The sequence below is a fragment of the Leuciscus leuciscus genome (assembly GCF_965113295.1).
Source record: "Leuciscus leuciscus genome assembly, chromosome: 25".
Taxonomy (NCBI): Eukaryota; Metazoa; Chordata; class Actinopteri; order Cypriniformes; family Leuciscidae; genus Leuciscus; species Leuciscus leuciscus.
This window is the reverse complement of record NC_138724.1, coordinates 1865748-1881162: the sequence shown is the minus strand read 5'-3', so window position 1 is coordinate 1881162 and position 15415 is coordinate 1865748. Positions and strand designations below refer to the sequence as shown.

Sequence of the window (15415 nt, the reverse complement as noted above, 5' to 3'; positions counted from 1 at the left end):
TGCGCTGATGGTGTCTGCGCTCATCTCCCAGCATCCTCTCTGCTCTGGACTCAGAGGTCCTGACGCGAGCGATCCGATCTCCTGGCTTCCTCTACAGAGCTGCCGTCTGCTACAGGGATCTCAGTCAGCTTTTCATGAGCGGCTCACACACACAGCAGCAGGTCAGAACACTCGCTCACACACACTCACTCGCACACACACTCACTCACTCACTCACGCACGCACGCACGCACGCACGCACGCACTCACTCACTCACTCACTTGCACACACTCACTCACTCACTCGCACACACACACACACACACACACACACTCACTCACTCACGCACACACACAAACTCACTCACGCACGCACGCACGCACGCACGCACGCACACACACAAACTCACTCACTCACACAAACTCACTCACGCACGCACGCACGCACTCACTCACGCACACACACAAACTCACTCACTCACTCACTCACGCACACACACAAACTCACTCACTCACTCACGCACACACACAAACTCACTCACGCACATACAAACTCACTCACGCACGCACGCACACACGCACGCACTCACAAACTCACTCACTCACGCACGCACGCACTCACTCACGCACACACAAACTCACTCACGCACGCACGCACGCACGCACTCACTCACACACAAACTCACTCACACACAAACTCACTCACTCACGCACTCACTCACGCACACACAAACTCATTCACTCACTCACGCACACACAAACTCACTCACGCACACACAAACTCACTCACTCACTCACGCACACAAACTCACTCACGCACGCACGCACACACGCACGCACGCACTCACTCACGCACACACACACAAACTCACTCACGCACGCACGCACGCACTCACTCACGCACGCACGCACTCACTCACTCACACACAAACTCACGCACGCACGCACGCACTCACTCACGCACGCACGCACTCACTCACTCACTCACACACAAACTCACTCACGCACACACGCACACACACAAACTCACTCACGCACGCGCACGCACACTCACGCACACACACAAACTCACTCACGCACGCACACTCACGCACGCACTCACGCGCACGCACGCACGCACACTCACTCACACACAAACTCACTCACGCACGCACGCACGCACTCACTCACGCACGCACGCACTCACTCACTCACTCACACACAAACTCACTCACGCACGCACACACACACAAACTCACTCACTCACTCACTCACGCACACACAAACGCACGCACGCACGCTCACTCACTCACGCACACACACAAACTCACTCACTCACTCACGCACACACAAACGCACGCACGCACGCTCACTCACTCACGCACGCACACACGCACACACACACAAACTCACTCACTCACTCACTCACTCACTCACGCACACACACAAACTCACTCACTCACTCACGCACACACACAAACGCACGCACGCACGCACGCACACTCACTCACTCACTCACGCACACACAAACTCACTCACTCACTCACGCACACACACAAACTCACTCACTCACACACTCACTCACGCACGCACGCACGCACACACTCACTCACGCACGCACACACACAAACTCACTCACTCACTCACGCACACACACAAACTCACTCACTCACTCACACACAAACTCACTCACACACACACTCACGCACGCACACACTCACGCACACACACAAACTCACGCACGCACTCTCGCTCACTCACTCACACACACACTCACTCACTCACTCACGCATACACAAACTCACTCACGCACACACACAACTCACTCACGCACTCTCACTCACTCACTCACGCACACACACAAACTCACTCACTCACGCACGCACGCACGCACGCACGCACGCACGCACTCACTCACGCACAAACTCACTCACTCACTCACGCACGCACGCACGCACGCACTCACTCACACACAAACTCACGCACGCACGCACGCACTCACTCACGCACACACAAACTCACTCACTCACTCACGCACACACAAACTCACTCACTCACGCACACACACAAACTCACTCACGCACGCACACTCACGCACACACACAAACTCACGCACGCGCACACACACTCACGCACACACACAAACTCACTCACGCACGCACGCACGCACACTCACGCACACACACGCACTCACTCACGCACGCACGCACTCACTCACTCACACACAAACTCACTCACGCACGCGCACGCACACACGCACACACACAAACTCACTCACGCACGCACACTCACGCACGCACTCACGCGCACGCACGCACGCACGCACACTCACGCACACACACAAACTCACTCACGCACGCACACACACACAAACTCACTCACTCACTCACTCACGCACACACACAAACGCACGCACGCACGCTCACTCACTCACGCACACACACAAACTCACTCACTCACGCACACACACAAACGCACGCACGCACGCACGCACGCACGCACACACACACACAAACTCACTCACGCACACACACAAACGCACGCACGCACGCTCACTCACGCACGCACACACGCACACACACAAACTCACTCACGCACGCGCACGCACACTCACGCACACACACAAACGCACGCACGCTCACTCACTCACGCACGCACACACGCACACACACAAACTCACTCACGCACGCGCACGCACACTCACGCACACACACAAACTCACGCACGCGCACACACACTCACGCACACACACAAACTCACTCACGCACGCACGCACGCACGCACGCACACTCACGCACACACAGAAACTCACTCACGCACGCACTCACTCACGCACACACACAAACGCACGCACGCACGCTCACTCACTCACGCACACACACAAACGCACGCACGCACGCTCACTCACTCACGCACACACACAAACTCACTCACTCACTCACGCACACACACAAACGCACGCACGCACGCACACACGCACACACACACACAAACTCACTCACTCACTCACTCACGCACACACACAAACGCACGCACACTCACTCACTCACGCACACACAAACTCACTCACTCACTCACTCACACACAAACTCACTCACTCACTCACTCACACACAAACTCACTCACACACACACTCACGCACGCACACACTCACGCACACACACAAACTCACGCACGCACGCACGCACGCACGCACGCACGCACGCACGCACGCACGCACGCACGCACACACACAAACTCACTCACTCACTCACGCACACACACAAACTCACTCACTCACTCACTCACACACAAACTCACTCACACACACACTCACGCACGCACACACTCACGCACACACACAAACTCACGCACGCACGCACGCACGCACGCACTCTCGCTCACTCACTCACACACACAACTCACTCACGCACTCTCACTCACTCACTCACGCACACACACAAACTCACTCACTCACTCACGCACACACACAAACTCACTCACGCACGCACGCACTCACTCACACACAAACTCACTCACGCACGCACGCACACACTAGTGTTGTCACGATACCAAAATTATTGTTTCGATACCGATACCAAGTCAAGTATTGCGATTTCGATACTTTTTCGATACTTTTCCTGAAAAGGGAGAAACACTCTCAAATATCATTGCTGTGCTTTATTTTAAAACCGGGACAACATTCTAATCATATAACACACTAATAAATTAACATATGAACAGCAGATATATTAAACATTTGAACAAAATATGAAATATAAAAATATAAAAAATTAATTAGAGCAATGACATTCAAGGTAAAAAAATATATAAATTTAGCAGCATTATCTCATTTATCATAAGAAACATAAGAGCTTTATCTTGATTCTGAACTTTGAATAAAAATATGAACAGTGATTATATTAAACAATGTTTAATATTGGTAACATATGATAAGCCTCATTGGTGATATATTTGACGTGGGGAGAGAGAGATGTGTGGAAGGCCTATACTTCATGTTAAACATAAATATATAGCAGCAAAGACAACATCGGCAGTGTTGACGGCAAAATAGGCTACAGAATAATTCGTTCTGTATTGAGAGGTGCAATATTTGAAAATCGATAATATTTTTTTTAAATGACATTTATTGTATTTATGTCAAAACGTTCAAACATCAAAATGTCATTTATTAATATGTATTCGTGTCAAAATGACATAGAAACATCTTTTCCTATTCTATTTTGCCTGGAAACGCTTCCAACACGCTTGCGTGTCGCGTGAAAAATAGGCGTCGGTTCTATTTGTAGCATGCACGCGTTTTCCGCGCGTCTCGAGCTGCGCCCAGACGCGTGTGTCACGCAGGCAGTTAACATGGGAGCCGAAATAAAAACGGACACGACACGCAGCCAGTGTGTCACCGGCCTTACAAATCTGGAACGCAGTCATTCTTAGAAGTATCGATACTAATAAATTAAGGAATCGTGACGTTTTTAATTTCCGATTTACTTTTGAAGTATCGGTGCACCGTGCAACAGAGCAAGGTAGGCAACGTACTTCCATATGTCACTCCTCGCGTCATCTTTTTCTACGAGTCGTGGACCACTTGTGCTCGCACATGCAGCCATCTCGCTGTAGTGTTTTGTCACATGACACTGACAGCGGCAGGTTCTTTGCTGCGTGCGTCAGGAAAAAAACACAGACGTCCATAGGGAGGCGTTTTTTTTTTTTTTTTTTTTTAGTATCGATACTGAAAAATGTAGGTATCGTGACGTTTTTCATTTCCGAGTATCGCGATACTTTTGAAGTATCGGTACACCATGCAACACTAGCACACACACAAACTCACTCACTCACGCACACACAAACTCACTCACTCACAAACTCACTCACGCACACACACAAACTCACTCACGCACGCACGCACGCACACACACAAACTCACGCACGCACGCACACTCACTCACGCACACACACAAACTCACTCACGCACGCACGCACTCACGCACACACACAAACTCACTCACTCACTCACTCACGCACACACACAAACGCACGCACGCACACAAACTCACTCACTCAGCACACACACAAACGCACGCACGCACACACTCACTCACTCACTCACTCACACTCACTCACTCACTCACTCACTCACTCACTCACGCACACACACAAACTCACTCACGCACGCACGCACACACTCACGCACACACACAAACTCACGCACGCACGCACTCACGCTCACTCTCACTCACTCACTCACGCACACATAAAACTCACTCACTCACTCACGCACACACAAACTCACTCACTCACTCACGCACACACACAAACTCACTCACTCACTCACGCACTCACTCACTCACTCACTCACGCACTCACTCACTCACTCACGCACACACACAAACTCACTCACTCACGCACACGCACACACACACACAAACTCACTCACTCACTCACGCACGCACTCACTCACTCACGCACACACAAACTCACGCACGCACGCACTCACTCACACACACACACACAAACTCACTCACTCACTCACACAATCACTCACGCACGCACGCACTCACTCACGCACGCACGCACGCACTCACGCACACACACAAACTCACGCACTCACTCACGCACTCACGCACGCACTCACTCACGCACACACACAAACTCACGCACTCACTCACGCACACACACACAAACGCACTCACTCACTCACTCACTCACGCACTCACTCACTCACGCACGCACACAAACTCACGCACGCACACACTCACGCACACACACAAACTCACACGCTCACTCACGCACAAACTCACGCACTCACGCACGCACACACACGCACGCACGCACTCACTCACGCACACACAAACTCACTCACTCACGCACACACAAACTCACTCACTCACTCACGCACACACAAACTCACGCACGCACGCACGCACGCACGCACTCACGCACACACACAAACTCACTCACTCACTCACACAATCACTCACGCACGCACACAAACTCACTCACTCACTCACTCACTCACTCACGCACACGCACACGCACGCACGCACACACAAACTCACTCACTCACTCACGCTCACTCACTCACTCACGCACACACACACAAACTCACGCACTCACTCACACTCACGCACAAACTCACGCACTCACGCACTCACTCACTCACACACTCACTCACTCACGCACGCACACAAACTCACGCACGCACACAAACTCACGCACGCACGCACGCACACAAACTCACGCACGCACGCACACACACACACACACACTCACGCACACACAAACTCACGCACGCACTCACACGCACGCACGCACGCACGCACGCACTCACGCACACACACACAAACTCACTCACTCACACAATCACTCACGCACGCACGCACTCACACTCACGCACACACACAAACTCACGCACGCACTCACGCTCACTCACTCACTCACGCACAAACTCACGCACGCACGCACGCACGCACGCACGCGCACACACACAAACTCACGCACGCACGCACGCACTCACGCACACACACAAACTCACTCACTCACGCACGCACGCACGCACGCACGCACACACACAAACTCACGCACTCACTCACTCACGCGCACACACAAACTCACTCACTCACTCACTCACGCACACACACAAACTCACGCACGCACGCACTCACTCACGCGCACAAACTCACTCACTCACTCACACAATCACGCACGCACGCACTCACTCACGCACACACACAAACTCACGCACTCACTCACGCACGCACGCACGCACACAAACTCACGCACGCACTCACGCACTCACTCACGCACACACACAAACTCACTCACTCACGCACAAACTCACGCACTCACTCACTCACACACAAACTCACGCACGCACGCACGCACGCACTCACTCACTCACGCACACACACAAACTCACGCACGCACGCACTCACGCACACAAACTCACTCACGCACACACACAAACTCACGCACTCACTCACTCACGCACACACACAAACTCACTCACTCACGCACAAACTCACTCACTCACTCACTCACTCACGCACGCACGCACGCACGCACACAAACTCACGCACACACACTCACGCACACACACAAACTCACTCACTCACTCACGCACAATCTCACGCACTCACTCACACACAAACTCACTCACTCACACAAGCACGCACGCACGCACGCACTCACTCACGCACACACACAAACTCACGCACTCACGCACTCACTCACGCACTCACTCACTCACGCACACACACAAACTCACTCACTCACTCACTCACTCACGCACACACACACACACTCACTCACGCACACACACACACACTCACGCACTCACTCACTCACACACAAACTCACTCACGCACGCACGCACGCACGCACTCACTCACTCACGCACACACACAAACTCACGCACGCACGCACTCACGCACACACAAACTCACTCACGCACACACACAAACTCACTCACGCACACACACAAACTCACTCACTCACTCACGCACAAACTCACGCACTCACTCACTCACTCACTCACGCACGCACGCACACACACTCACGCACACACACTCACGCACACACACTCATGCACACACACAAACTCACTCACTCACGCACAATCTCACGCACTCACTCACACACAAACTCACTCACTCACTCACACAATCACGCACGCACGCACTCACTCACGCACACACAAACTCACGCACTCACGCACTCACTCACGCACACACACAAACTCACTCACTCACTCACTCACTCACGCACACACACAAACTCACTCACGCACGCACGCACTCACGCACGCACACACACGCACGCACGCACGCACTCACTCACGCACGCACAAACTCACTCACTCACGCACACACAAACTCACTCACTCACGCACACACGCAAACTCACTCACGCACGCACACTCACGCACACACACAAACTCACTCACGCACGCACGCACACACACAAACTCACTCACGCACGCACGCACGCACTCACGCACACACACAAACTAACTCACTCACGCACGCACGCACACACGCACGCACTCACGCACACACAAACTCACTCACGCACACACACACAAACTCACTCACGCACGCACACAAGCTCACTCACTCACGCACGCACGCACGCACACACAAACACACTCACTCACTCACGCTCACTCACTCACGCACACACACACAAACTCACGCACTCACTCACACTCACGCACAAACTCACGCACTCACTCACTCACGCACTCACTCACTCACGCACGCACACAAACTCACGCACGCACGCACGCACACACACACACTCACGCACACACACAAACTCACGCACGCACGCACGCACACTAACACACAAACTCACTCACTCACTCACACAATCACTCACGCACGCACACACTCACGCACACACACAAACTCACTCACGCACAAACTCACGCAGGCACGCACGCACGCACGCACACACAAACTCACGCACGCACGCACTCACTCACGCACACACACACAAACTCACTCAATCACGCACGCACGCACGCACGCACGCACGCACGCACACACACAAACTCACTCACTCACGCACTCACTCACTCACGCACACACACAAACTCACTCACTCACTCACGCACACACACAAACTCACGCACGCACGCACTCACTCACGCACACAAACTCACTCACTCACTCACACAATCACGCACGCACTCACTCACGCACACACACAAACTCACGCACTCACGCACTCACTCACCACGCACACACACAAACTCACTCACGCACAAACTCACTCACTCACACAATCACGCACAAACTCACGCACTCACTCACTCACGCACTCACTCACTCACGCACGCACACAAACTCACGCACGCACGCACACACACACACTCACGCACACACACAAACTCACGCACGCACGCACGCACTCACGCACACTAACACACAAACTCACTCACTCACTCACACAATCACTCACGCACGCACGCACACACTCACGCACACACACAAACTCACGCACGCACTCACGCTCACTCACTCACTCACGCACAAACTCACGCACGCACTCACGCTCACTCACGCACACACACACAAACTCACTCAATCACGCACGCACGCACGCACGCACACACACACACAAACTCACTCACTCACGCACTCACGCTCACTCACGCACGCACACACAAACTCACGCACGCACGCACTCACTCACGCACACACACACAAACTCACTCAATCACGCACGCACGCACGCACGCACGCACGCACGCACGCACACACACACACAAACTCACTCACTCACGCACTCACTCACTCACGCACACACACAAACTCACTCACTCACTCACGCACACACACAAACTCACGCACGCACGCACTCACTCACGCACACAAACTCACTCACTCACTCACACAATCACGCACGCACTCACTCACGCACACACACAAACTCACGCACTCACGCACTCACTCACCACGCACACACACAAACTCACTCACGCACAAACTCACTCACTCACACAATCACGCACGCACGCACTCACTCACGCACACACACAAACTCACGCACTCACGCACTCACTCACTCACTCACTCACTCACTCACGCACAAACTCACGCACGCACGCACGCACGCACTCACGCACTCACTCACTCACGCACGCACACACACGCACTCACGCACTCACTCACTCACGCACGCACGCACACACACGCACTCACGCACTCACTCACTCACTCACCACGCACACACACAAACTCACTCACGCACAAACTCACTCACTCACACAATCACGCACGCACGCACTCACTCACGCACACACACAAACTCACTCACTCACACAATCACGCACGCACGCACTCACTCACTCACTCACGCACAAACTCACGCACGCACGCACGCACACAAACTCACTCACGCACGCACGCACACACACGCACGCACGCACACAAACTCACGCACGCACGCACACAAACGCACTCACGCACGCACACGCACTCACGCACTCACTCACTCACGCACAAACTCACGCACGCACGCACACACGCACACAAACTCACTCACTCACTCACGCACTCACTCACGCACTCACTCACGCACGCACGCACGCACACACACAAACTCACTCACGCACGCACGCACACACACAAACTCACGCACGCACTCACGCTCACTCACTCACTCACGCACAAACTCACGCACAAACTCACGCACGCACGCACGCACGCACACAAACACACTCACGCACACAAACTCACTCACGCATGCACGCACGCACGCACGCACTCACTCACTCACTCACTCACTCACGCACTCTCACGCACGCACGCACTCACGCACGCACGCACGCACACACACAAACACACTCACACACACACACACACACACACACACACACACTCAACACAGCTTCAGTCTTCTGTCCTGTGTGTCTCTCTCAGGTCCTGCTGGAGGCCCGTAAACTGCTGATGAGCAGCATCTCTCTGAGCTCACACACCTGTCTGACGCTCAGCCAGAGAAAACAGGTACTCTCTCTCACACACACACACACACACACACACACACACACACACACACACACACACACACGCTCACAAGTAGAGGTATAGAGATGAGTGGTCCTTATAATGGGAGTCAGTGGGTATATTTTTTTGGAAGTCCATCAAAGTGCTTCCATGCATGGTAGAAGTGCTCGAAGCGGCTCTGATGGGTTAATAAAGGCCTTCTGAAGTGAAGCGATGCGTTCCTGTAAGAAAAATATTCATATTTAAAACTTAATTGACTAAAATAACTCTTGCATCAGATCCGGATCCGGCTGATCACAGTAAACCTCGGAATAAACAGACTAACATTAGCCTAGATCAGTGGTTCCCAAAGTGGGTGCCGCGGCACCCTGGGGTGCCGTGACAACTGGCTAGGGGTGCCGCAGAATCTCAGCTTTATTTTCCAATTTAAACAGCCTAAAATAACTATCGTACCATATAATAACCTTTTACAGCCAAGGTTATAATCGTTAACGAAAACGAACGAAAAAACGAAAACTAGGTGGGAAAAAACGCTATTTAAAACACGCAGCGTATTCGTTCAGCTGCATTTCCTTTCCCTGCTCTCTCTGTCACTCATGCGTCTCTCACATGCGCGCGCGCACACACACACACACACACACACACACACACACACACACACACACACACACACACACACACACACACACACACACACACAGCTCCTCCCCTCCGTGCACACCGCGTCTCCATGAGAACGAGTGTTCGTTCGACGTTGAAAGCAAGTTCGCGAAAGGTTGGTCTCTCTATCTCGTGAACACCTTTACACAATCACACATTAAAAAGTGGTATAAAAATATTTTAAATTCTGAATATAAATTTGTCAGTGTGTTATTGTCGACCCGAGAAGCGATTGCGCCTTCTTTAGAAAGTGAACTAGTCGCAAGTTTGAGGAAAAATTCACTTTTTGGTTGTGGTTGTCGATGTCAAAACACTATATAAGCTGTGATTCAAATATTAAATAATGTTATGTTATTATGTCTTTTTGAATCTTGCCCCTGACAAATAACCCAAATTACAAAAAAAAAGACTAAAACTAACACTAAAACTAATAAAAACTAAACGAAAACTAAGCATTTTCAAAAAATAAAAAATAAACTAAACTAGCAAACCCACTTTAAAAACTAATTAAAACTAAACTGAATTTGAAAACAAAAAGTCAAAACGAAATAAAAATAAAAACTAATGAAAAAATGCAAAACTATAATAGGCTAACCCTGTTTACAGCATATTTTAAAATCATATCAAAACACCAACATATGCAAAAATATTTGGAGTTGTTTATTATTTAAAGAGTTAAGTATCTTTAAATCTGTTTTATTCCAATGATTCTCACATACAGTAGCCTTATTGGTTAAAATCAGTCTGTTGACGTGTGTCCAGTTATTAATGGACTGATGATTCATCTGAAGGGGTTGTTTCGCCTCATATTATGTCTGTTGTAATGCATTCATAATAAATTCATGCTGCTGTTTATGCTTCATTGGTTGTTTGCTCATCTGGATATAATTGTATATATATGTATGCACATATGTTCGTTTAGTTTAATTGGGTTAGGGTGCCGTGGAAAAAAAAACACTACAAAGGGGTGCCATGCTTTCAAAAAGTTTGGGAACCACTGGCCTAGATAACATTCTTCTTGTGATGTAGCGAGTAGGGATGGGCATTTTTCAAAAATATTGCATTTGAATATTTGGGCTCATACATTTTTTTTTTTATATATTTAAATAAAGTTTAACGAGAAAGATGTTCATTTAAAAAAAAAAAAAAAAAAAAATTGAAATTCTGCCAGCCCAGAAAAGTTAGTACAGACATTGTTGAAATAGTTAAAGTGACTACAGTGGCTCAACCTTAAGTTTATCAAGCGACGAGAATACTTTTTGTGTTTAAAAAAACAAAAATAACGACTTTTGGTATTCCTTCACGAGATCGCCACGACACATGCGCAAGAACTGAGAAGATGACGCTCACGATCATGTGATGGGAAAGTGTGAAAGGTAAGCCGTTCATTTTGCGGCATTGGTAAGGCACTTTTACGTTTTCTCGTTGGTTTCTCACGATTCGGACATCCAGGAAAAATGCACACTTTAGAACCATTGTAAACACTACATCGAGACCCATCTGTGTCATCTTCTCAGTTCTCGTCTCATGAACTCACCTCAGAGGCCCACACTGAAGAAAATTAATATCAAAGAATGTTTTACATCTGATATACACATTTAGATTAAATATGCCACTCTCATTAATGGAGTTAAGCTCTTAAATTACATGGAATCATTACCGAGAAGTTACAAAAAACATTATATTCCAATAAATAGAAATATTAGTAATGGATGCGCTGCTTTTGAACACTTTTCCTGTGGACAAATAATGCACAATATATCTGTTTCCATTAAAAATATAAATCAATTAAAAACACTATTTGGCCAGTGGAGAAGATTGAGAAAAACTTTCTCTGAAATGTATTTTACACAATTTGACTTTATTCAAACACAAGGCGAGGATCGGCTACTAAATGATTGTTATCAGTGTAATGTGACGCACATCCGCATCTCATATTCTCATAATGTCTTGTACCGTTAAACATGGTGTCACGTGGATGAATCTGCATATGCAAATGATATGCAGATGAGGATATGCACAGTAAACGAGGCGTTGTAAGCTCAGATATGGTTATTTCGGGGAGGAGACGCATGTTCACAGTCTTCCTCTGACTGGGGATTCTGCGCAGGTTCTGGCGTACACACAGTTTTATAAATGGTCTGCCTCAAAAACTTTTCCAGTTGTCTATGAATTCTATATTATTTTGCGGACACCACTTAGACAGCCAGCGATTCAGTGAACACAATCTAGTAACTATCTCATCACTCCTGCAAACAGGAAGGGGACCAGAGCAAATTACAGTGCCTGACATCATACTTGCGAGTTCATACACCTCTTTAATATTAATTTTGGTGATCTCCGACTGGCGGAGTCGAACATCATTAGTGCCGACGTGAATAATGATCTTAGAGAATTTACGATTAGCATTAGCCAGCACTTTTAAATTTGCTTAAAACCTGTTTAACCCTCTGAGGTCTGAGCTGTTTTCTGGGCCCTGGAGGTGTTCTGACATGCTCTGACCTTTGTGTTTTTTTCTGTTACTAGTGACATTTTCATGGCTAAAGTCTAATTACACTGTATTCAGCACAAACTCTGCTACAATAATATATCAGCAGCATGTATGTAAAAGTTTGTAGTTTTGAGATAATGACATTTATGCGTGGTTTGTGAAAATACCAAAAAAAATTGTCACTGAAATAAGGCCATGAAACCCATACTGATTATTTCTTCACAAGACTTTTGAAAATTGTATCACGTAGCCTAGAATATTTGCTCCAAAACTATCTGAAAATCACCCTGACTGCTCATTCAGATAAGACAATATATTGATTTTAAATTTCTAAGACGTGTTTTGTGTGGAAAAGCCTTATGCGAAGAGGCGTGATCATCTCATGAATATGTAAGCTTTTAACACCTGAGAAAGACAAAGACACTCCCCTAACTGCCCTATTAGGAGCGATCAGGCCCTGTCATTCAGAGCAACCTTGCACAAAGAATGAGGAGATTTAAAAAAGAATGGCTTTTAGATTGTTTGGATTTATTTACAACACAACATAATCCAAAAATACAAATGACAAAAGAGCACATTGAAAACAATGATCCAAAGACAGAGACCTTTGTGCCATTCCTAAAAACATTGTACATAGGCCTACCTTTCATTTCCAAGGTGTTTGATTTTCACTTTACCATGTTCATGTACAGAGACTCATGTGAATGTTGAAGTCAGCAGGACTCAGTTGCATCTGGTCCCTGAAAGAAAAGAAAAAAGTGAACATACTGGTATCAAGAGAAACTAGGCCTGCACGATTTTGGGAATACATTTTAGATTTTTCTGGTTAAAATTGCTGTGAATATTCACAGAATACACACACACACACACACACACACACACACAAATGTTTCCAACAATATAATATAATGAACACCAGTGGCCAGTTGCATAAACTGTTAAGACTAGTCTTACAAGTTAGTCCTCCAATTTTATTCTTTAAAACTGTTAATAACTTTTAAAAGTCAGTAACATAAAAACGTAGATTGGTCTAATTTGACACCGAACAGTGAGACTGATTCCCCCTAACTAATTTCTAGTTGATCATACTAGTTCTTAAGACACAGTCTTAACATAATGGCTATGTTTATGCAACTGGCCCCAGGTTTGTTGTGCCTTGTAGGCATAAGCTATGCGCAGTACTGCATAAAATAATAATAACAATAACCTATATAATAGCAGCCTATAAATCTTCCAAAAGATTTCAGGAACAACTACGCTAGAGAAAAATATATTGATTATCTTATGTTACTTCAAATGTTTCCATTCGTTATGATGATATGAAATGAGATAATAGTAAAAACATAAAGCCTAATGTTTGGTGCATTTTGCTTTTCAAACGCGATCGCGCTCCAAAATATTAAACATTATGGTTATACATATCTATGTTTGAGCAGATATCCACAAACAGTATTTAACAGGAAACACGGGTCTAAATAGTATAATATTCACCATATATCTAGCAACAGTTCAACTGCAATGTGAAGTTTATGCAACAATACCATAAACTAATAAGTAAGAATTTCTTACCTTACATCTTTCTTGTCTTCAAATCGCGTTCTTCTTCTTCTGAGGTAAATCCAATGTAAGCTCAGACGTGTCTTCCAAACTCGACGAAAAGCAGAGACTTGTGAAGTGTTTTGGTGTTTTGTGTTTGAGGTAACGAGGGCGTTCGCGTTCCATGTGGAGATTTGCATGTGAATCTCTTTTGCGCGAGTGGGCGTGGCCGAATTAAAAAGTAATTAGCAAGCGTTTGAGA

At 48.2% G+C, this 15415-nt stretch overlaps 1 protein-coding gene across 5 annotated transcripts in view; it reads left to right on the top strand.

Annotated features, from left to right (window-relative positions):
• Nucleotides 1-15415, top strand: part of fanca (FA complementation group A) — a 76869-nt gene that overhangs the window by 58400 nt on the left and 3054 nt on the right. For all 5 annotated transcript variants that reach the window (XM_082159636.1, XM_082159632.1, XM_082159633.1 and 2 more), the window contains 2 exons: nt 32-161; nt 10383-10466. In XM_082159636.1, the coding sequence (XP_082015762.1) occupies nt 32-161; nt 10383-10466 (214 nt within the window). The remainder of the gene's footprint in view (nt 1-31; nt 162-10382; nt 10467-15415) is intronic.